The sequence below is a fragment of the Cydia pomonella genome, chromosome 6 (assembly GCF_033807575.1).
Source record: "Cydia pomonella isolate Wapato2018A chromosome 6, ilCydPomo1, whole genome shotgun sequence".
NCBI lineage: Eukaryota > Metazoa > Arthropoda > Insecta > Lepidoptera > Tortricidae > Cydia > Cydia pomonella.
Window position 1 is genome coordinate 8,423,824 of NC_084708.1, and position 24,822 is coordinate 8,448,645.

The 24,822-nt window shown below is 36.0% G+C and overlaps 3 protein-coding genes across 3 annotated transcripts; 1 reads left to right on the forward strand and 2 right to left on the reverse strand.

Annotated features, from left to right (window-relative positions):
* Nucleotides 1-13: 13 nt before the first annotated feature.
* On the reverse strand, nucleotides 14-11,993 carry LOC133518864 (pancreatic triacylglycerol lipase-like). The gene is made up of 6 exons (XM_061852619.1): nucleotides 11,905-11,993; nucleotides 10,889-10,940; nucleotides 10,165-10,310; nucleotides 1,360-1,602; nucleotides 340-694; nucleotides 14-143 (listed from the first exon to the last, which is right to left on the reverse strand). The coding sequence occupies exons 1-6, from the start codon at nucleotides 11,945-11,947 to the stop codon at nucleotides 86-88; spliced, it is 897 nt and encodes a 298-aa protein (XP_061708603.1). The 5' UTR covers nucleotides 11,948-11,993; the 3' UTR covers nucleotides 14-85.
* Nucleotides 11,994-12,767: 774 nt separating this feature from the next.
* LOC133518867 (pancreatic triacylglycerol lipase-like) lies at nucleotides 12,768-17,803 on the forward strand. Its single transcript, XM_061852622.1, has 6 exons — nucleotides 12,768-12,869; nucleotides 13,124-13,292; nucleotides 13,864-14,015; nucleotides 15,064-15,309; nucleotides 16,191-16,524; nucleotides 17,684-17,803. Exons 1-6 carry the CDS (start codon nucleotides 12,809-12,811, stop codon nucleotides 17,739-17,741), a joined length of 1,020 nt encoding a protein of 339 aa, XP_061708606.1. The 5' UTR covers nucleotides 12,768-12,808; the 3' UTR covers nucleotides 17,742-17,803.
* LOC133518866 (uncharacterized) lies at nucleotides 17,790-22,952 on the reverse strand. Its single transcript, XM_061852621.1, has 5 exons — nucleotides 22,284-22,952; nucleotides 20,698-20,844; nucleotides 19,314-19,406; nucleotides 18,669-18,885; nucleotides 17,790-18,289 (listed from the first exon to the last, which is right to left on the reverse strand). Exons 1-5 carry the CDS (start codon nucleotides 22,351-22,353, stop codon nucleotides 18,031-18,033), a joined length of 786 nt encoding a protein of 261 aa, XP_061708605.1. The 5' UTR covers nucleotides 22,354-22,952; the 3' UTR covers nucleotides 17,790-18,030.
* Nucleotides 22,953-24,822: the final 1,870 nt, after the last annotated feature.

Here is a 24,822-nt window from a genome sequence, read left to right on the forward strand (position 1 = left end):
AAATAAAAATAAGTTTCCTCTCAAATATTTTATATATTTACAGATAATATCAATTTTGCTATTATTATGTATAATAAGCAAGCATTTAACCCTGGGCAAACGGCTGAACGGCGTTGGTGTTGAAAGTGTAGATTCCAGATTCACTGAAACAATCACAAAAGGGAGTTAAAGCACTGTAGCTAGTCAGGTTTTATAGTGATCATCATCAACGATATTTTTTTTTTTGCAAATTTATCACTCTTAATTATTAATACTTAGATCACCCAAAATTCTTATAAATATCCGTAGAAGTAGGTTTTGCTACGATTTCTTGACGAAGAGAGGAAGTTATGAGTTTACCTGGTTTTGACAGCAGTACCGCCGAAAATAGCATCTCTGGGGCCAGAGCAGCTATTTGCAATGGCTTGTTCATAGCTTTCGCAAGCAGTACCGACAAACTGGTTGTTAGTGTTTGAGTTCAGCTCCGCGGCAAGAGACTCAGCATAGAATGCGTATGCGTATATGTGACCACATGAGGTGTCAGCACCGCAGCCGTTCTGGTACACTCCACCGTTCGGGTAGAAGTCAATGGTACCCAGAGGATAGTCGTAGCCCTGGATTCCGGCGGTAGCGTGGAGGACCTCCACTACGCCAGCGTCATCAGCCTTGAGAATATCGGGATGGTGAGTCCAGCCGTGGAAGGAGGGATCAATCGCTGGAAAACGAAGTTAACCAATATTTAAAATAATAATAATAATACATATTTGGGGACAATCTTACACAGGTCGACCTAGCCCCAAACTAAACAAAGCTTGTACTATGGGTACTAGGCGACGATATACATACGTATTTAAATAAATACATACTATACATAGAAAACATTCATGACTCAGGAACAATTATCTGTGGTCATCAGTGTCATCACACAAAAATATTTATTTGTGACCTAACCGGGATTCGCACCCGGGACCATCGGCTTCAATAGCAGGGTGTCTACCCACTAGGCCAGACCAGTTGTCAAATTCATGTATTATTATTATTTCAGAAAATATATATTTCTATTTTTGTATAAAGAATTGGTGTTTTAGTCAGCAGAAAAACATCAGTTGGTCAGGCTAACTTAACGTAACCCTTGCTGGCCGTCTGATTTTTCTGCTCACCAAAATATATTTTTTGGCTAACCTTTTAATCGTGTGTAATTGTGGTTTTATGTATATTGGGCGTAATTTTTTATAGATTATTTTAGTTAAAAAAAACCACGTTCCTCGAATAATCCAAAAAGAGATTGAAAAAATACAAGTTTGCTATGGTACCTATTGTGTAGCAAGTTAAAATCCAGGCGTAACATTCGTAGTATCAAAAAAAAACGTAGATCCTTACCAACAATATGAGCAACATTTCCGCTGATAGCTCTTGCGGTGATACCAGCGAGATGACCTCCGAGTCCAACACCAACAATGGTGACCATGTCGGCGGAGTAGCCAAAGTTGACGATAAGGACGTTGATGATTTCTGCGATCATTGCTCCGGCCTGGGGCGCGTTTGCGAGACCTAACGTGTAGAGGAAAGAGGCGCGGCTCCAGTCTACGGCGATCACGTTCACGTCCGCAGCAGTCAGTAAACCTTAAAAGATATCTTCTACATGAACTTCAAGATGAGAGAGATCAGTCGATAAGTACATGTGAGGATATTTATAAATATCTACAGAGTTATTCATTTGGAAAACTCCAGAACGAAATTGATTGCTGGGATCACTAGAAAATATGTACGGTCACGTCTGAAAATATCGATACGAAAAAATTACCAAAAATATGTATACACGACTTTATTGCCCATATATTAGGGTAGTGTATACATATTTTTGGCACATTTTTTGTACCGATATTTTCAGACGTGACTGTACCTACGAACATATTGCTTAGAGATAATCTGTCAACTATTATTACTAATTATAGAACCGTCGTAAAAAACCTATTTTGTCCCATGAGTTTTTATTGTTTTGACAACAAACCATAGAAGCGGAGCGTGAATCTCGCCACGTACACGCGTAAGCGCCATTAATTTTTGCGGCGCTTATGACGTTTTGGTCGCATGGTGCAGGTTGCGATTGCGACAATTTCATTGTTTGGTCCATACCTTCTCCTCCTTATCTATAGTAATAATAATTCAATGGAGAGAACAGGTAATCCCTAAAGTCTTCCCTACCAACAACCATTCATATGTTCCCAGAAATAGTATGTATATTATTTCGCGAGCTGCAAAAATGCACCCATGAAAATCAAAAGTGGACATGTGAATGAATTCTTTCTTAAAGTGGTCATGCAATTTTGCTTTTAGGTGTACAAGCCGATATTTATGTTATGCTGAACCAAAGTTAACTATGACAACTTGGGCCTTATTCGAGATGCACAACTGTCAAATTTCGCGTCCACATCAAATCAACACTTGATTCTATCGCATGTTGATTGTATCAAGTGTTGATTCTATCAACTGTGGATATTATCATTTGGAACAATCAAAACTCATTCATAGAAAAAATAATCAAACAAAAATCAACTTTGTTTATTACTACTATATAGTTTGAAATGGCTCTGAACTCGAAGTGGTTCGGTTTGATTTGATTGTCACCTGACTGTGGATTGCTAATGTCAAATTTTGACAAGTGTTGATTTTATTGCTAGACTTTTTTGTCTATGGGCTTGGGCACCATCTTGGATTTTTTGACGTACGACAGGGAATACCCTTCCTTTCCTACAATATATGGCATAGAGTAAAGCGTCTTTTTTTTTTAAACATAAGTTTACAGGAATCAGCGACATCTTGTATTCGATAGGATAAGTAATGCGCTATGAACAATGCGGCGGCGAGTAGTGAAACTGTACCTGACAACGTCAATCAATTAAAAAGTGACCACACAGTTGATGGTCGATAAAGGCGATTATTAATTGAATTTTAACGACAATAAAGAACTATTGACATGCGATCTTTTTGTTTAACCCACACCTACACGTCGAATAATGCTCGCTCCACATATTCTCCTATAAACGCTCAAAATTGTAAAAAAATTTGATGCAATTTACTCCGCACCCAGTCTCAAGTTGCTTCTAAACCACGTTCACGAACCAAGTTGTAACCTAACACATCTGTAAATATAAGGCATATGATTTAGAGATAAAGTCCGTTTTTTTTTTAAATTACGAGATGGTTCGTGAATAACCTTTATTACTATAAAAATAATACTACATTTGTCAAAAAAAAATTCTGTATTGCGCTATTACATAATGCATAAAATTGATATAAAGATAGGTACCATAGTAGCTCGCTCACTTGGTCTATCAACAACTATATTAATGCTCTTTGTACTCGTATACGCGACCCCATTGTATGTACAGTCGCCATCAGATATATCGGAACGCATGTATGAGATCTCAAATTATTAAGATAAGACCTACTGTACTGTCTATATTACTTACCAAGACCTAAGTACCTATTATTTATGTGTACCTACACAAAGAGAATTCCTATGTTAAAAGGAGATTAAATACATATTTTGTTATTCAACTACAAATAAAATAAAATTTATCTTTTTCAGTTAACACATGTTTTTACCGATTTCTTTAATAAAATAAAACATTAAAGTATTATGTGACTATATTTCATTGTCTTCGGTGTAGATTATTTACTGATGTTCCAATTTCCTGTATCAGTTTGGTACCAGGAAATATAAAAACTACACCTCTTCAAAAACTTTGCTGGTAGTTCGACATCTGTAAGTTTAAATATAAAACATGATAAAAACACTTAAGTCAAAAACGTATACATAAAATATTTGCCCTATATTCTGGTCGCTCGGTAGGGTGCCCAGAAGGCTGGGTGCATTTCCGCGCTGGTTAACAATGCTGATCCTCTGGTCACCAGAAGCCTATATAAGGCGCTCTCATAGAGCCACGCTAGTGCCCTAGAGTTTCAAATTCAACCCCAAGTGCCACAAATATGTAGTTAAGGGTTTAAATTCTGGATCAAGAACATGGAATACTATTCGCTAGTAAGGCCATAGGTATTAGAAAAAAATAATAGTAGGAGACGGCCGTGGTCTTGGTAGGTGGTACAGGTGGGCCAGGCAAGCTCTGAAATTATGCACCTATTTTACTATAACTTTGTTCACCTGTGTATATTTACTGTTTCCATGATAATCATTTTTAATATGTAGCCCGTGTAATCGGGCTGTATAATTGGTCTCATATTTTTTAACACAAAATCATAATTTTAATTCAATAATTAATGGTGTTTTACATATTAATCATTAATGTACCTATTTTGCAAAATTTTCTTGCATATAATAATATTGTTTACTTCAATTGACGTGTTTATTATTTTCGTTACTATGTCAACGTTAATACTTAAAAAATTATAACGTGAAGGTTGAGTCCGCAGTACAGTTACAGTTTACGTACATAGTGGCATTAGCACAGTCGGATTAGGACCAAACTCGAAATGTCTGAACAGTCATGAAATTTGGTATGTATATACGCCCCTTAAAGGCCCCTTTTTCATGCCCACACCATTTGACATTTGGGGACCTCGAGGAACCGCAGCCATCTTGGAAAATGTGGACCATCCAGGAGAAATTCGCGTTTTACTCTAAATCTACGTTCTTTATTCAATAATCGTGTAAGGCAACATTCAAGCTTATAAAATTCTACATAAAATAGTTTTCGACATCTTTGCGAAAAAAAATGATCTTGCTGTAAAAAATACTTGCTAAACCCAGATTTAGCCCTTATACCCTTTCATGGGATATTCTCTTAATAGGAAACTTGGAAGTATACATTTGTACATAATCTACCCCAATATCAATATTTTACTTGACTGCAACTTAACCAGAAAGTAGGGTTATGGGTATAAGTACTGAGGATTCAGGACACCCTGTACCTTAGGATACTGGACGGATTTTTTAAATGACGTATTATTTAGCCCTTAACTTTTTTCTTCCGTTAATTTTAGTAACTTTGTATTGCATAGCACTTGTATACTAACTGTGGATCTACTGATGTCTGTTTTACTGTACTCCGCTCAATAGTTTAGGCGCTAGAAGAAAAAATATGATTTAATATTCGGAGTCCTCTCAAGGCGGCTGTATTGATTTTTCTTTAATAGAACAAGTAAAAGTAGGTTGTGAATGGCAAGAGAAATCTAACGATACGTCATTTAAAAAAATCCGTCCAGTATCCTAATACCTAGCTACTGGGTGTACTGAATCATCAGTACTTACACCCATAACCCTTCTTTCTGGTTTAGTCACAGTAGAGTAAAATGTTAATATTGGGGTAGACCACATACAAATGTATAGTTAAAAATAGAATTCATATTCCTCCGAGTTTCCTTTTAAGAGAATGTCCCCTGGAAGTGTATAAGCGTTAAACTTAGATTCAGCAAGTATTCTCTATAACAAGATGTATTGTTCTGCAAAGATATCGAGGACTTTTTTGTGTAGAATTTAATAAGTTTTAATGTTGACTGTTGTGTTGATGGTACACATTTTCCAAGATGGCTCGGATTCCTCGAGGTCCCCAAATGTTAAATGGTTTGGGCATGAAAAAGGGGCCTTTAATTTATATACATAATAAATTTCATGACTGTTACAGAGATTTCGAGGTTGGTCCTAATCCGATTATGCTACATTGTGCGTCCGCAGCAAATTCGGTTCTCCATACAAATGTAGTTACGCTCTCATTTTAAAATGACTTGCTAGATTGCTCTGAAACTTTGTACTTACAATAGGATATGGTATGTCTATGCCTATAATTAATTTAAAACATAAATGTGAAATGAGAGCCAATTAAGTTCAATATTAAGAATATGTGTCGTTGTTGACTCGCCGACAACGGAATTGAGATCTATATGGGTGCCATGTTCTGTGCCACTGTGCCATGGGTGCCACTTTCCCGAATGAAGGTTGAGGGAGGCGATGGCTGAGATACACGTCATACTCGTGAACGGGTGCTGTTTGTGGAGACCGGTCTGTTTAAGCTTACACGGCGTACAGGTTATGTTAAAGTATGTAACTTTACTTTTGAGTGACATTAACGTGAGACACTTCATTCGGTTCTTGTCTGTTTTAATTTTTTTTGTCTTTTAATTATTTATATAAGAATTCAAGCCTTGGCGACCCTCTACATCTCCAAGGATAATTTAATATATATTTTTATATTTTATCTCTGACACTTAGAGACTTATACATCTCTAAAGAATTTTAGTATTTTATGGTTTTATTTTTTTATCATAGTTTTTTTGTGTAATTTGACATTTAGAGACAGTATACATCTCTAATAAAGTATTTATTATTTCATAGATTCGATATTTGTAATTGTTTTTTTTATTTTTATTTATTGTTTGTAAAAATGGACATGTAAAAGTGCCCCTGTGGCCTATTTGCTGAATAAATGTTTGATATTTGATATTTGATATTTGTGCTGTGTAGAAAATCCTGAAATTATAAAGGATTTGTCTTGGCTAGTTTTTACGTATAGGCTACGTATCACCGAAACGTCACAAACACCACGAAGGTTCGGTTTGTACGGGCCCTCCTTTTTCCTATATTCTTATACGCTGCGGAGACCTGGACTATCCGAAAGACAGAGGAAAAGACGATAGACGCCCTAGAAATATGGTGCTGGAGAAAAATGCTGGGGATATCCTGGACCGAGTTTCGGACTAATATCTCCATCCTTAAAGAACTCCGTATCAAGCAGCGCCTTTCGACTCTCATAAAGACCCGCATACTCAGTTTTTTCGGTCACGTCTCGAGGAGGAACAACGACTCCATAGAGCGTCTAGTGGTGCAGGGTAGAGCAAACGGAAAAAGACCGCGCAAAAGGCCACCTATGCGATGGACTGACCAAATCAAATCTGCCATGAAGGGTCCCCTGAACGCATTTGCCAGAATGGCCCCCAACCGCGAAAAATGGCGAGAAATCGTACGGCAAGCAACATCTGCGCCTGATATCAGCAGTTGACCACGACGCTCTGCAAAGAGTACAACGACAAAGAAGAAGAAGACGTATCATATTTGTCTAAAATTTCGTTTGTTGGTACACACACAAGGGATAGTCTCTAGCTAGGTACGGGGTGCCACACTCGTCAGCGCGACGGCGATATTTTTTACCTTTTACCTAAAAATCTCAAATTTGTGTACGGGCTCAGCTCCTGTTTCGTCTTAAGCCTGAATTTAACAGATTCTGACTCACAGGGGGCTTTGAGCATGCTGTTGCGTTCGTTTTCAAATTTTGAAAAAAAGAACTAGCCTAACAACACAATAAATGCTTGTTTTTCCGCATTCTTCACTATATCTCCCTGTCTCACTACTATCTGACTTTCTAACCCAGAGGGGAAAATATACCTTATTGGGGCTACTCCATCTTCCTCATGATAATATATTTTACTTTACTGAAAAGCAATCGGTACATGTTACAAGATGCACATTGTTAAGAGCCGGGGTTAGAACCCACGACCATTGGTTTTAAAATGAAGCTTTGTATATAATTTGTATTTTTATAATAAATCTGTTTTCTTGTTGACATTTTGTGGTATTGTATTGCTTTATGTTAATTGTCAAGATAGTTCTTTCATCCTGGACAATTGTCACATGCGTCACATGTACGTTTTATGATAGATCTACATCGACGCAACTGCATGTCATTGTCAAAGAGCATATAATCACTACGTTTTAAGAGACGGGACTTCCATACTAGCGAGTGGAATTAGTTTGTTTCGCAAATCATTACCAAAATGTACGACAAAGAACTGTCAAAGAACCATAGTACCAACATAAGCGATTTAAATAGTGTAGTACGCTACACGCTTACGATTCTTATCGATATCGATAAAATGGGGAGGGTTGAAACATAGGCTCCTGTCTACAAATTTTGTACTCGAAATCAGGTTAGCATCGAGTCCACATTTAAGTTGTATGTTATATAGTGGATAGTTCTTAATTGGACTACTATCTAGTCGGGCTTAATGTGGACCCGAATTATTTTAATACAGTTTTTAAGTCGTGTTTTTTTATTTTATTAAATGCTTGATTTTCATAATTATGTGCACATACATGTTTGAATAAATGTAACTTTTCTATGGGAAGATGTATCAGGTCTTCGTTCCCAACAAATTTGGCCCACTGCCTGCATCTGAAAACATACAGCCTTGGAAAAACATGACTTTATCTACAGTTTATATTCCATGTGTTTGCTACTGAGATGATCAACTGATTATTTCGCGCTAATATGCATCTATAAATCATGTTTTTCGGCATCCTTAACTTTTTATGTAATCATGAGAACGGGTCTAGCCTTGTTGGCAGCGACCCTGCCTATGAAGCCGATGGTCCCAGGTTCAAATCCTGGAACGGGCATTTATTAGTGTGATGAGCATGAATATTTGTTCCTGAGACATGGGTATTTTCTATGTATTTATAAATACTTATAAATTAGGTCTATGTACATATATATATACATTATTGCACAAACTGACTTAGTACTAAAGTATGAATGGCATGTGTTGTGGGTATATATATATCGTTGTCTAAGTACCCACAACACATGCCATTCATATTTCTTTATTTATCATAAAAACAGAGATTAATTTTCTTACATTTTAGGTTAATATATTAAATAATCACTAGATAAAAAAAATATGTTAACTAATGACCATTAATGCATAAGTAATAGATAATTTATGCATTATTAATCTTCGACGAATTAATTATGGTCATATTGCATGCTAGTTCTAAGGAAATTTCACATATTTAATTAAATTATTTACACTGATATACAAATAAAACTACAGTTATCGATAGTTATAGTACATCCCTAGTTCACAACGAAAAATAATGTAAAATATCTAATTTTCGATGTGTTTATAGCCTGCTGACCCAAAATAAGGTCAAAAGTATCTAAAGCAATACTTACCAGTCTTCATCCAAGGGAAATTTCGCCATAAAATCCCTTTGTTCGTGATTTTCTCGAGTGGCTCGCTTGCCACATATTTCACACTTAGTAAACCGTTTTCTCGCTGGCATTGTAACAAACTCGCTCTTTACTCTGATCACGGTTGACTATTTTCGATTTTTGCACTAAATAATAAAGAAATTACACGAAATACCCGAACAAAACATTGAAGCCTTCAAAACAAACAAAGCAATTAGGCTGACAGTAGACTTGATGTAAACTTGACAGAATAAATAGTACTGACGTTTTCTTTTTCTTCGTTGGCAATGATTTGCGAAACAAATTCCATACAAAACTTTTTTCTTCCTAGTTGCGTCAGCCTGATCGGAATTTGGCAGCTAACTCCATCTTGCGTCCAGTAGAAGAATCAAAATCGTACAGGTAAAACTACTCTCTGCCTTAGGATCCCCTTTTAAATGTCATAAATCCAAACATGGCAGCCATACCCATCGACAAAAAAGTCTACCGTTGATCTAATTTCATTTGACAGTTAACTAATACGTATTCGACACGCTTATATTTGACAACTAGAATCCTGACTAGAGCTGGGACTGCGTACCAAAAGTACGTCTCTGTTACTCGTACCAAAAGTACGTCTAAAATACCAGTTTTACGAGTATGACCCCCAATAGGCAGTTTACGTATTTGCCGTGCTTAGGCGTCTTACAAATAAGGATTATTTATACAAATATCGACTTATTATTTCCGTAAGGGTCGGAAATATGGTGACGTTTTGAGGGAAGGCTATGAATCTATTGTCATATTTTTGTTATATATTATTACATTATTTTTAGATACAACAGACACCCAGACGACCATCTGTTAACAAAATTTTATTTTACCTAAAGTAACGGTAAGAATGGAGGTACGAGGTGATAAAAGTTTCATATTTGTTTTATTTCAGAAATCAAAGTCCGTACTTTTAAATACTCGACAAGCTAAAAGTAGTCTATTACAAATAACCTGTTCCAAAAACTATTCCGGTACAACGCCCCGCCTCTAGTGTGGATATTGTTCACTGACAGGTGGTGATAATAGCAATTCGACAAGTCACAATATTTCTCACATCAAATGGAAATCAACACGAAACGTCACTTTTAGCATGTCGAATAAGGGCCCTTCTCTCCTCCATTTCTGTTGATAGTTAAGGTGTGAAACAGTTTATAAGTTCGGTACTGACCTCCAACCACAAAAGCGTTGAAGTTTCCGGCGACTCCTTCTCCATTGCTATGAATAGTGAGGAACGTACGGCGCGACGGCAAAAAGTTGGTCGTTAGAAACGAATTGAGCGACGGGGTGACAGGCTGGCTCACAGACGGGTTAGCTCTGGAAAATAAGCAAAATGCAAGCTTTTTGTAAGTTAAATTAAAATTGTAAACTCGAGCAATAACTGGAATGATAAAAACACTAATCTTAATTCATGCTGACGTCGAGTTTTTCACTGGTAAACGATCTGCTTACCATCAGGCGGGCCGTATGCTTTTTTGCCACCGACGTAGTATAAAAAAAAAATCTTGTCGAATTCATATGAGCAACCGCGGCCGCGGCCTTGTGTGAAGATTCACTGTTTTTATTATAAATTGTATCTGCTTGTAGTTATATATTCTTTCTTTGTATTCAAATATTTTATATTAAGTATAAGGAAGTATTTAAGTAAATTAAGTAAGTATTAAGGACACAAATTATGTTCTTGGCCGAGCAGATTTTTATGAATTACACTCGATTTATATCGTGACTATGTATTTTTCGATATAAATATCCCGATAAAATATGTGAGGTGTCTCTACATTGTTATGGCTTGGATGATATAAAGGCTATGTTGGTTTCATTTATAAACAACTTAAAAAAGGAAAATGTTATATACTGCATTTGGGTTAGTTTAAAATGTTGTTTTGTTTACACACCTGGTGTAGAGATGGAATTCAACATCCAAGGGTGCTAAGTTAAATCCGTGAGCTGAAAGTGAAAAAAATGTATGACTGCCAGCAGATGAGAGTTTGTTTTTTAATCCAAGACCAAAAAGAAATAACAAGACCTTAATGAAATAAAATGAAAACCATAAAATAAAATAATAATAAAATTAAACAGACAGTAAAAATTAAAATTAAAACTTATAATCGCGAGAGTCATGCTGCGGTGACCGTCACTCACTTTATCAAGGAAATTGACAGATACAGCTGCGGCGTTAATGCCGCAGAAGCGGTGTCGCAACAGTAATGCAGCTGCAGTTGACATCCGAATGTCAACTCTAGCTTCGACGTACTCTAAACAACTTCATTTAGTGTAAGAGTACATATTTCATCTTTTACTTTTGGTAATAAGAATGTAGCTACTGCCGTCGAAATATTTCAATGTCTCTCAATTGTTAAGTTGATACGTGTTTTACTAACAAATCAAGTATTAATTCAATATGTTTCTTTTATATTCGAAATAATTAACTTCCATAATTTAAAAACCTTATTAAACAGAATTGCTACGAAATAAAAGCCTTTTTTATTTAAAACTGTGTGCCTAAATCAGGACTTGAACCCGCAAATTTAGCTTCAATAGAATAATTGATCTATTGGGCATCGCGGAGTTTTAACCGATTTTTTAAAATTTTATTTATTTATTTATTACCCCTGTTGCACCATTAGGAAGCACTAAGCGATATCTACCTCAAGAGATATCGAACTTCTTAAACAGCACCGATGTCCAAATCTCAGTAATAGGGTGAAGGGGGCGAAGCGAAGTGCGCCTACCTTTAATATATAGGAGTAGGCGCACTTCTCCCCCTTCATCTTAATGCCCGAGTTTCTACATGATTAATTTATTTCTTCCATCCTTTTCGTTGGCTCAGGTGAAACCAAGTTTCCGGGCTGGAGTCGATTTGAGTCACATTTTGGTGTTGTCACAAAAAGTCACCATATTGTTTCCCTACCTGCCACAGCAGCACACAAAACCAACGCGCACTGGATGTACATGTTTAGCCGAAAATAACAGTATCACTCCAAAATTCACGGGTTTTAACGTCTATTTATCAATGGATTCTAAGAACACATAATCCCATTGATAATAATTGATTTACTGCAATAAAACCGTCGGAAATTGTTACGTGTTTCCCAGTGCCACTACTGTTTATGATAAAGATAATAAATCTATTATTTTCCGGCTTCTGACAATTTATACCTATTATTATCTAACGGATAGTAGTAATAGGATTTTTTTTATTTAGTCAAAACTGCACGTTTTAAATATTAATTTACAGTGACTTAATTACTTCACAAAATTTTAAGTTTGGTTATAAATCCTAAGTGCTACAACTTGAAATAACTAGCTGAACGTTTGAACCTTTGGGAATTAATAGACACCAACACACAATACTAAAATCATAACGTTTTAAGGGTTCCGTACCAAAAAGGTACAAAAGGAACCCTTATGGTGCGACTCTGTCCGTCCGTCCGTCTGTCACACCGCTAAATACCTCGAGAAGTACTTAAGCTATCGATTTGAAATTTGGAATATTAATGAATAACGCTACGTGCCCATCGCGCAAATTACTTAGACAATTTGCCGATAGATGGAGATAGATAGATTAGTATAGGTATAAGTACCTACTTACTTCTAATTAAAAGTCTTTCGCCTTTATAGTTATAATGGCTCAATATATACTTTATAGTTATAATGCCACAATATGTACTCAATATATAGGTACTTACGCAACTCTTGATAAGTTTTATGTATTAATCATCGATAATAAAAGTGATTTATGATGATGAAATGGCTTATTATCTCTTAAGAATGTATTAATTATAAGGATTTAAACGCTTGCACGCATTTCGTGTATGAACACAATGCTGAGACACGCTGCTATCCTTCTCGTCTGTCTATTTGGGTTAGGCGCCGGTAATTGTTTACATATATCATTATCTATTTTATATCATAATAAACTAATATATGTCATACGGATAAGTCTAATCAATATATAAATAGGCCCCAATGTGAAGGCTAGCCACCTTACCCGTATTGACCCTACTTATATTTATAGGTAGCTGATCATATCGTAAGTTGAACCTAACACTACCTTACTCGTTACAACAATAATTATAGGCAACATTTCGACCGCTTTGGGCGCCTTCTTAAGAATATTTGTTTTGTAGCTCTGCCGCCGAAACCTATCCTAAGAAAGTTGGATGATCTCCGCTACCAGCATGCACGGGATTCTGCAGGAAACTACCACCTTGTGGACATGTGGATGACTCTTGATGACATTTTAGATGTCGCTCGATTCGATCCTCTGGCGTCCAATGTGTATCATCTATTCACCAGGTCAGTAATCTATATATAATCAAAATCACACAAAAGGAAATCGTTATCTATTATAACGGTCGGTGATCACGATATTTTCTACAGAAAACTGCGGTGTCGGATGCTACGGCTCGGACCCTGTTTGTTCTAGCGTCAGTAATCCTTAAGTCGTGTAATTTCTTCGTTAGGTACCTAAATTCCTGAGGGCCCCAGGTAATTTGCTTTGTCTTCATTCAATTCTTTAATTCTATTGCGCAATAATATATTATATTATGTATATCAGTGCGTTGCGTTCATTGAATACAACTATGGACAATAATGCACAATTCTCTCTATACGTAGGTAACTTTTTAATCCTGTAATTCCGGCTTAACTTGATAACGGATTATCTTTTTGTTTACGTAATCCACGTCAATAATCCTTGAATTTAAAAGGAAAACGTGTAAAAATAAGTCAATATGAAATATGAAGGAATGAAGCTGGATGCTTAGTAGAACACAATGATGTAGTGGCATTTTGTATTTTAATTAAATACTTACTCGAATTAGTTAATTACCATTTGTCTTTTGTAATATTCAGTAAATATTTCCAGGGACAACCCGTCAGTGAGTCAGCCCTTGCTGATCAATAACGCGGTTCTGCTTCAGACGACTAACTTTAGCAACTCAAGGAGGACCATTGTACTTATTCATGGCTGGAGGGATGGTGGCGTTGTCTCACCTTTCGTCACTAACCTTGTACCTGGTATATAATAAAATCTACTATATACCTACTACTCGAATTCGTTTTCTACTGTGCTGCTAATGATATAAATGTGAAAGCTTGTATGTGTTGAGGTGCCTTAAATATTAGAAATAAGCTTTATTTTTCGGAACAAGCGAACTCTGCACGAGATTTGTAACGACAAAGTGTGGCCATGTCATCATTAATGTTCTACCAGGTTCTACCAGGACTAAACTGGGCAAGTCACTTCCGGTCCATAGAATGCAAGTAACTTGGAATAATCTGTCACTTCAACAAAACTTCGAAATAGACATATTTAGTGATTCTATTCTAAATTTAAAGCGCAGAATGTTTAAAAAAAACTTAATATGCTTGTAATATTATATTAGTACTGTTAGTAGTAGTTAGTATTTTCCTATGCATGTTTCAATCACTTAATCTATTAATGTATAGTTGTAGTTAATAATGTAGTGTAAAAAGCCTCGAACTGTTTGAGTGTTGTTGCACACCTGTTATTGGTGCATAGATATTATACGTGGCCACTATACTTGTTACTTTGCTAGCTTTGTTTATGTACTGTTGGTGTGTCTTATAAAAAAAAATAAAAAAATGTCTGATTTCTATGAAAATATGACGTTTATAATGAGAGTAATTCACTTTGTTCTGTTCAAATCGGCGCGAAGTTAGCTAGTTAAGTTAGACGGACTTTAATGTTATTTGAGATAACCTTTCAATTAATATCATAAAAATACAGGTTGTTTTTTTATATTATATATTAAGAATTTTTCTAATGCAAAATATTCTCTCTATAATGCTTGCTTTGGTTGCGTAAAACTAGCATGTGCAAGTCGCAGAATATTCTCAAAATTTCATTAATTTCTGGAAACTTTCATGAGAATCTCATGCAAGTTCCTACTTAAAAATTACCCGTTCAGATTAGGGATTATTACTCAACTGTTGATGAATATTTTATCTAACATTTACTCATTGACGTCTTTTTCAAATGTCACAGAGACCTACCTACCTGCCTGTAACATATTCGCTCGTTAAAAATACTTTTGTGTTTTAGCTTTTCTTGCCGCTGAAGATGTGAACGTGATCGTCGTGGACTGGAGCGCTGGTTCCAGCAGCCTCTTTGCATCAGCCATCGATAATACGGTCTCGTCAGGTCGCGCTGTAGCTGCGTTCATCAACTGGCTCAACCAGGAGACGTTCTCTAGCCCTGTGCAGTACCATATCGTAGGGCATGGTATGGGGGGACACCAGGCTGGAGTCGTTGGCAGGACTTTAGGAGGAAATGTTGCCTATGTTACTGGTTAGTGAGATCGTAAACATCACCTTTATGTCTTCCTTCTTTCAATTTCATCTTCTTCTTATGGTTAAGTTAATTCAGGTCCATTGCAATAAAATTAATAACCATAATCTACGTTTTCGGCACAGTATTGCCAATATTCAATGTAATATTTTTCAATACAACTCTTCTGTAATGACTGTTTGTGCCAAAAAAAAGAAAAATACTTTAAGTGTACACCTCAGTGTAGGCTACTCATGACTTAAGAATTTTTACATTAATTAAAGACAAAATATAATAATGATAATTCAGCCTATATACTTCCCACTACTGGGCACAGGCCTCCTCGCATGTTCGAGAGGGCTTGGGTTATAGTCACCTCGCTGCTGGCCCAATGTAAGTTGAGGACTTCACATACACCTTTGAATTAAAGACAAAAATTTCGAGCTCAGAGAATAGAGGTTTCTTGAATCTCTTTCTAAACAAATCGGCTTGTGTATAAGTAACACTTGTTTAAAAATGGAACTGCTTTCTAGCCTAGACGGTTGTGATCCTGCCTAACAAGCTGGAGGTGCTGGGTTTGAATCCCGGTAATTGTCACAATTGTACACAATAAATAATTATGTATTTGTTGCTGAATTATGAAAGTTTTCTGTCTTTAAGTATTTATTATACCTAGCTCTTATACATTTATATCGTCGTTTAGTACCAATGATACAAGCTATATTGTACGTACTGTGGAACTAACTCTAAGTATTTGTGTAAGATTGCCCCATAATAATAATTGCATTCGGTAAATCATTAATTCAAATGACTCTCGCTCATTGATGCAAAAAGTACCTAAGCGTTTATTATTTTTTACCTTCCACACAATTTTCACCTTCTTATTTTTGTTTTTTTACCAGGTTTGGATCCATCTCTCGTCGGCTGGATAAACCACCCAGACCGCTTCCAAGAAACTGATGCTATCTACACAGAAGTCATCCATACCAACTGCGGAATCAACGGTTACCTATCTAACTTGGCTCATGTGGACTTCTACCCGAACGGCGGAGAATCCATGCCTGGCTGCGACTCTCATGCCTGCGACCACGAGAGAGCCATACACTACTTCGCAGAGTCCGTCGTCAGTGGAGGTTTCACTGGAAGACAGTGCATTAACTACTTGGCTGCAGTTTTGCAACAGTGCAACCTGTTGCCTCTTCGTCTACAGATGGGTGGTTTGAGGCCGAAAATTAGGTAAGGCTTAATTTTCGCTAGGTATCTTATTTCTCAAAAGAGTCAAAAATAGGCAAATGGAATTTATATTGTAACCAATAAGTCTAATTTTGAGAAATAGAACCGATTGGCCATCTCTGGAGATTTCGCCACTCGCCGTAAATTATAAATTTCTAAACTAAACTCTAACTATACGTATTTTGATAAAACTTTTGGTTTCTACATGTTAACAGTCTAGACTTAAAGGATAGGGGATAGTCGCTTCTCCATACACACGTAGTCCCCATTTTTCTCTCTAGATGTTGACATTATGGAAAATATGTTTACATAATTTGATTACTAACCATAGCCCATAACACCCTACGCTCCAAAATTGGACTTTATTCGATTTTTTGATTGTAATAATTAGGAGCGAAAAACAGATTTCACAGATTTTATTAAATGCTCCTCACTTTAATATTAACTAAAAATTCGAAAAAAATCAATACGTAGGGGGGTGGTTGTGGTTGATGTACAACAAATGTGTCAAAATATTTTCAGTAATGTTAATATCCAGAAAGGAAAATGTGGACTACGTTTGTATGAGAAGGAGATTTCGCGCGGGTCCTCCAGCATACTCGCTGGCCGAATTTCACCTTCCCATACAAACGGAGTTTCGTTCTTATTTTAAAACTACGTGTTGGATTGTAATGAAACTTTGCACATACAATGACATGAGGTGAGGGTTAAAATTAGTTTATATTGCTCCACCTTATAAAACAAACTAAATAAAGCGAAAGCAAATTTTGTATGAAATTCTTAAATTAAAAAAAAAAAATTAAATTTCTTTTTAACAATGGTATCTGGGGCTACATGAACTAATGACAGCCCTATACCTTCTCCTATTGTAAGTACAAAGTTTCAGAGCAATCTAGCTAGTCGTTTTAAAATGAGAGCGTAACTACGTTTGTATGGTGAATTGAGCTTACCCACCGAGGGCTGCGTACTTTCTGGTATTTGTTGTTATAGCGGCAACAGAAATACATCTTCTGTGAATACCAAATAACAATCAAGTAATATTGTCCCGTTTTACCCTTTGGGTACCGAAATAATTTTACATAATTTGATGTATATTAACCATAGCCACGCCGTGCATAATATGTTTAAGTGATTGTTTGTGATAATTTCATTATTTTTTCAGCTCTACGGGTGTGTTCCTGCTTGAAACGAATGCTGCTCCCCCGTTTTCTCAAGGATAGAAACAAGATTATGCGGTCAATAACCTTTACAAAACAAAGACAAATAGATAAGAAATCTACAACATTATTTTATTAATTAAACTCTTAATACTTAATAGTAATAATAAATAGGAAACCTTGCTCAGTTCGGAAGCTTTTTTCCTTGTGCGAAAAGCGAACATCAGAAATGCTGTTTTGTACTTAGTATTAAAATAGGACTGAGTCGTCGATATGCATTCTTAATAATACCTGAGCGATCATATTTTGCTTGAAGTACACAATACGATCGGTCGTTTGTCATATCTGGATATCACAGTTGGTTGGGGTGTTTGAGGTTCTTGGGGGCTCTTCTTTGAGAAGCCTCAACAGGGCTGGTTTCTTCTGGTTTCTGAGTAGTGGTGGTAGTGGTGGTGGTAGTTCTTGTGGCATTCAGTTTGTTGGGCAGGTCGAGGATGCTGCTAAGGAAGGCGACGCCTTGCTCAGCAGTTTGGTATACACCGAGTAGGAAGGTTTCCGCATCGAAACCGCCGTTTTCTTCGGTATTCTCTTCAGTGTTTTCTTCTGTGGTCCTGAAAATAAAAAAATATTTCAAAGTAAACATGTTAATGAAAAATTATGTCACGACAGCTGTTTGAACGACATATTTCGCGATTGCGAATCTTGTTAGCAAATTAGGTTGTTAGGAGTTAGAGCACACGACGCTGATCTCACTGATTGCAGGTATGTATTTAGTATGAGTCTCTTAAATGGCTTATTGTTAGAAATGTCCGCTTTGACGAAAACTTTGGACTTTTGCTTTAATTTAACGCGGTTGGTCCCAAACAGATATTAACATACTCGCAAAAATCATAAAGATTGATTGACATCATCATTTTATTAATTGTCATTTCATTCATTCATTGACTAATGATAAAAGACAAATCAACAAGCAAATCACAAAACACTTACTCTTCAGTCTCAGCTGGCGGGTCTTCCATCTCCATCCCCCCAGCTGTAGATTTAAAGCAGCCAATGGGGAACTCCAGCTGGGTCTCCCCTAACAGACGGGGTTCTAGTTCCAAGCAACCCCGCAGACCGTCGGCCGTAGGAGCCAGGTCACTAAATTTCGCGCAGACTTGGGCGAATTTGCCGAAAACTTCCAAGCAGATTGGAGCAGGGTTAGCTCCTGAGAATAAAAAAAAAGATTTAGTTAAGGCGCATATGGTAGTGACCGCACATGCCTAGAGTCCGACCAAGCTAAGTTGGCAATGATTTTGATAGCCCGGCCTGTGCAAGTGGTAAGTACACGTCATAATTTTATATTAGTTTGACGTTTAAAATAACACTTGCGCTGTCTGGGTTGTCAAAATCGCTGTCAAGTTGTCTTGGTCTGACTCGATTCGTTCACAGTGTAGTATAATATTTTGCCCTAGGAAAATATTTTAAGAGAGAAAATAGAAGTTTTTATTAGATAATTTTAAAATAGGGTATTTCAAGGTATTAGATTTTTTACATATTCGAAATAATAAGAAACGTCGATCTCATCAAAACCAACCAATATTCAAGAAGAAAAGCTTAACAGAAAATTAATATTCAATTTATTTTCGTATTTACCTTGAATTTTCGAGCTGTGGATAAGATTTTTGCCATAAGAAACGTTGACCGAAAACCCTTCCTCAGGAGACACGTACTTCATGTGGACACATCCTGAAATTCAGAAACGATTAAAGTTAGTCGCTTGAAAGTAACGCCGCGTGTTCACTTATCGTTCTGAGCAAACATTTTCTTCTGAATAAATGTTTGCTCTTCCCATTTACCTACTATTGGAGTAAGTGTTTCCATTAACTGAACGAACGACCGATTGCTCACTGGGAACTGTTCAGAACACTACGCGGCTAAACAAAATGGAGCTCAAAAACTTGATTCCATAACACCGTCCTGTTAAATAGTGAAGCCGAAATATGAATATCTCCATCTCTTTTGTTACAATAATTAGGTAAAAAGGAATATTGCGAAGTAAGTACAGCTTGCCAGGATGATACTAAAAATAGCTTCACTTCGGTTGCCAGCACTTACTTATTAGGCTTTATTAGGTTAGGTTTAGGTCGAAAAAAATATACAACTGAGAAATCTAAATATCCAGGTCGGCGATCTCTGTAAAGACGCTAGTTACTATTTTGAATCCGCACTCAAAAACAATGAAATTGGGTCACTTTGTTCATTGAGTGTATAGAATTGAATATGTATATAGGTATTCAATTGTATACCTACACTCAATGAACAAATTGCTCTATAGCTATATATCTGTAATGCATTGTAATTTCTACGAAATATTATTTATCTGCTTTACTTTAATCAGCTTATATGCTAAATGTGATATCTAGTATCACATCGCCGGATTATATCAATGTATAATAATAAAAAAACGAGTAAAACATCCGGAGAAATGCTGTTAGAGAAAGTTACGAACGTAAACAGTCATTATTTACAAGGATTAATTAGCGTTCCGTACCTCAAAAGGAAAAAACGGAACTAAAAGTGTGTTTGTCAGTCTGTCCGAAAATGTATGATTATGGAACCCTTGTTACACGACTCGCTCTTGTCGCTGATATCTCTGCAGTACGGAGAGAATCTCAATTGCTGACTATTTTTTTCTACTAATTCGTATAGAACTCATCTCAACTATGAGTTGGAATCGGGTGGTTCAAGAACTTCTAGCTACTCATTTGTAATAAAGTTATCTAGTATATAGTTCGTGTCATCCATAATGAGGCGCAGATTTGTCAAATCTAACCCTTAATAACATGACCGAGTCAAGCCACGCGTCTTCGTGAATGACACGATCTGAAGTTTTCCTTTCGTTTTGAAAGTTCCAGTGGAAGTAGGTTCTAAAAAACTGGTCTGCTTTTCTTGGGACTAACTAGGACAATTACCTTTTATGCGTAACTGAGGATAAAATACGCAAAACAAATAGGAAAATTAAAATAGAATTTGGTACCTGGTCCTCCCAAGTCCACGAGAGTCATGTTGAAGTCGACGCAGCACACGCAGGCCGGTCCCTTGCACATGCAGTTGCGGTTTTGTTGCTCGTTGCGGACTTCAGGCGTATCGATCAGCCTTTTTGCTACATCTTTGTCTATGAAATCTGTTTATAAATTGAAAATCAGTTTTAAACAATATTCAATGTAAATATTGCAACCAATTTATAAGTAGGTATATTACACAGTACTTTCCTTCTTTAAATTTTACGTTATCTTTTGTCAGAATCGTTCGCTTAAGATTTAACCCTTAAATTACTGAAATGAAGTTAAGAGGTCATCACTGAATGTTAGAAGTAGAAGTAAGAATAATTATGTAATCCCGTAATGTGGATGTAAGTGTGAGCATTAAAACCATAGAAAGGTAAGCTCATAAATTGTAGTCACGTAGAAGCATGGCTTAAAGTATTCAATAGAATCATAAATTAAGCACCCATGACTAACTTTTTCTCAATTTTGTACAATACGTAGTTCTTACACGTCCGAAATTACTTGCATATTTAGTGGTCACTTTCACGCATGCAGTTTCTACTTTCACTTGCGCTTGGGTTTCGTTTTGTGCCTATTATGAAGGTTGATGAAAGTGCAGACAATTGTTTTTTGTGCGTGTTATGATGGTCATGGTGTTGTTAGTTGTGTAACAACTGTAACGATTCATATAACTTTTTTAGTACCTATCCTAAAATATGAATAACGTAACTGTCTGCATATTATGTGATATTAGACTACATTATAAACAAGGAATATGTATTATGTAATATGTTGAATAGATTTGCCGCATGAATAGTTGAATACATTTGTAACTTTCGATAGCCAGACTTTAAGTCGATGATCTAGAATGTTTTATATAAATTCAAAGTTTGTGTTTTAGGTATATCATACTATCATATTACCCAATAATTTAACACAAAACAGAAATTTCCATCAGCATGTAATTATTTTAATTAGAATAACTGTGGGAACGTATTCTATTATAACATTATATTCGTAAAATTGATATGATAGTAATGTTCACGAACCATGAAACTTAACGTTGGCACGTACTTTGTTATATATATATATATATATAACATAACGGTAGTAAATGGGTATAATAGGTATTATGTGCAAGTTTTTTCCTGCAATTTATAAAGTCTCTATCCATTAACAAAATAATTATTCATAGTCAGTAGGTAAGGATGCAAAAAACATCAACTAGAAAGTAATCGTTATAACATTATTTATATAATATCTACTTAGGTAATAATAAGCAGACAATATACGTGTTCAATGATCAAAAATATAAGGAATTAATTGCCATAGTTCATTTATAACGTATGGTTACAAAAACAAAGTTGATATTGGATAATATAGGCACATTTAGAGTCACGTGCAAGAAATCAAAGACATCAAACAATTATTCAATAGTACAAACTCTATTAAACTATGTGCATACGAAATCTCACTTCACGCTTTCTCATTAAGCATCTACTTAGTTAACTCATCGTATCAATTCCGCCGACGCGACGCGAACGCAAAGTACTTACTAATCAAACGAAGTACTCACCTAAAATGCTTGCCGAGTGTGCCACTGCGGCTATCGTTAGAACCAGCGCAAGAGTAACTTTGACCGACATATCGACTAATGTGCCTAATCAGGAATTATGAATACGATTTTTTTAATCTTGCGCGCGGTAAGTAGGCAGGCTTCGTGAGCGGTAGGATAGGAAGAGGCGGTCGTCGCCGACGCCGAGCGAACACTGCTTTCCTTCGATCTCGCCCCAGCCCGTTTCACCTCACAATAGAAGGTGAAATTTAAATAAAGCATAAAGCAATATATAATGACATGCACCGGTGAGATGCATCGAGAAAGCGGTCGGATTATGATTCGTTTACGTAAATGTTTGGGTTGGTTACCCACGAGTAGGTAACTTTAGAATTACGTAATGTGCATATAAATTATTCTATTTTGGGGTGCTATTATGTCTTATGTACGAGTTAATGAAGGAAAATAAAATTTTTATTAATTTTTTTGAATTATTTCGGTTAAGGTTTAATACAGAAATTAGGTTCACGCGTCTCTAGTTAAGGCCTATAAAGTAAATTTTTCTGATTAAATAATTCGGTGCTCCTTATCTATTAACCTAATTAATTCACTACTCAGTTCCACAGCGAAAGAAATGTTCCATGAGCTGCGTACCTAATTACTCCTTGCTTACAGCATATTATCGTGAAATTATTATTAATAAAATGAAAAAACCTATTTTGTATGTATAATCATAATAATATAATCTACCGATCGTATAAACTTTATCAGATTAAAATTAAAAATTTGTACACTAGTTAGAGCAAATTTATGCGATTAAACCTCATTTTGATTCTCTTAATGATTATTCCTCCCAGCTTTCTCCTGGCCCCTTAATTAACCACGTAGTTATAACCATTAGTTTGAAGAAGGTCCGATTGTTTCCTAGCTGCATGCCGCTGCACGTCCAGTCGTCCAGTGCAGTGCGGCCCACTGCCCCACATCGAGGTCAATGTCCGATCACTGGCCACATATAGCCTAGCCAAGTACCCACCTGTGCGATAGCAGAGCGCAGTGTGTCTAATGGGTCGTATTATTGTAGGGTACAACAACGTAACTTGATAGAATATCTATAAAATAATGTTTAATTGTATAGGCGATGATGTTTTAAACATAAAGCTAAGATCATGACCAGAAAATTAAAATTATAATATTTATAATCTATTTATAGTTCATTTCATATTGCTATTTTAAGGGTGTCGCGTGCGCCTTTATAACCTATGAAGTCTCTACTATACAATCTAAAATAAATAAGTAATTTGAGATACCATTTTATTTCGTCCCCCTGACCGCGGTGGCACGTTATTGGTCAAATTTATTATAGTTGACTAAAGCGTTTCGATATGAATATGTTAGTTGAGTTAGGATCCCATAGTGAAAAGTATGCAATTTCAGTTTGTTATACGAAGTCTTAATCCAACTATTACAGTCAACGAGTAGAAAAAATAAAAATGATAATTTGATGCAAGATATTCTACTCGTAATAATCAAGCTTCAGATCTAAGATTATACAATAGGTTTAATATTCTTCTCAGGCACACGATAAATTTCCTAGTAGTCCGTAGCTCAACCTCAGTTAAACGGTAATGAACCTACATATAAATTTAAGCTCAAAGGTTTAGATGTGTTTACTGTTATTGTACATCTTTTCTTGAAATAAATACTAAAATTAATTTCGACGTTTCCGAGAATACTGAATATTTAATTTATTCTTCATTTAAATGTTTATTACTACCTCCTCTAATATTAGCATGGTCTGTAATATTTTGCAGCAGTAAAATTAGCATGGTACTCGTATGTAATAGTTAGCAGTGTTCCTACTTGCTAACAATTTCTCCAAGCCACTGGAATTGGTAGAACAAATAAAAACAAGTCTCGGCCGATCCTGACAACTTTCTCTTGTAGAAAGTGACCGTCGCAGCGCTGGGCGCCTGTCCTATACGCGTTATTTTGACATGGTTATGGTAAATCGTTGTATAACAAGATCCGGATAGAGATCATATCATGGTTATTGCTAATGTGACAATTTACGTCAGCTTTTCATTTAAACATAATTCTTTTAATTTTTTAATTCATGTTTTTGTATCGTAAAAGCTCCTAAACATACTAAATTATACATAATACCCACTCGAATATCCAAACTTTAAAACGAAAGTCGAGGACCCGCGCGAAATCGGTTTTTCATAAAAACGCAGTCCTCACTTTCCTTTCTGGATATTAACATTATTGAAAATATTTTGACACAGTTATTAACCACAGCTAAGCTGTTAACGTAGGGTTAGATTTTTTTATTCAAATTTTAAATTATTATATGAATTAGGAGCCTTTAAAATATGGTATTAAATGTGTTTTTCGCTCCTATTGTTACAATAATAAAAAAAACGAAAGAAGTCAGACGTGTGTGGTGTGGGGCATAGCAATGGTTAATATACATCAAATTGTGTAATAGTACATTACGATACAAGTGCGAATTATCTATTCGCACATGTATCGTACAACGTTTTACAGCACATATGGCCCT

Bases quoted from the DNA above. Each gene is read 5' to 3' on its own strand.
- LOC133518864 (XM_061852619.1), bottom strand. From the start codon at position 11,947: ATGTACATCCAGTGCGCGTTGGTTTTGTGTGCTGCTGTGGCAG. The intron at 10,941-11,904 runs GTAGGGAAACAA...TTTCACTTTCAG, and splicing joins TTTGTGTGCTGCTGTGGCAG to CTCACGGATTTAACTTAGCA. The intron at 10,311-10,888 runs GTGTGTAAACAA...CTTATTTTCCAG, and splicing joins GAATTCCATCTCTACACCAG to AGCTAACCCGTCTGTGAGCC.
- LOC133518867 (XM_061852622.1), top strand. From the start codon at position 12,809: ATGAACACAATGCTGAGACACGCTGCTATCCTTCTCGTCTGTCTATTT. The intron at 12,870-13,123 runs GTAATTGTTTAC...TTTGTTTTGTAG, and splicing joins TCTATTTGGGTTAGGCGCCG to CTCTGCCGCCGAAACCTATC. The intron at 15,310-16,190 runs GTTAGTGAGATC...TTTTTTTACCAG, and splicing joins AAATGTTGCCTATGTTACTG to GTTTGGATCCATCTCTCGTC.
- LOC133518866 (XM_061852621.1), bottom strand. From the start codon at position 22,353: ATGTCGGTCAAAGTTACTCTTGCGCTGGTTCTAACGATAGCCGCAGTG. The intron at 20,845-22,283 runs GTGAGTACTTCG...ATTTATAAACAG, and splicing joins ACACTCGGCAAGCATTTTAG to ATTTCATAGACAAAGATGTA. The intron at 19,407-20,697 runs GTACCAAATTCT...TCTGAATTTCAG, and splicing joins CGTGGACTTGGGAGGACCAG to GATGTGTCCACATGAAGTAC.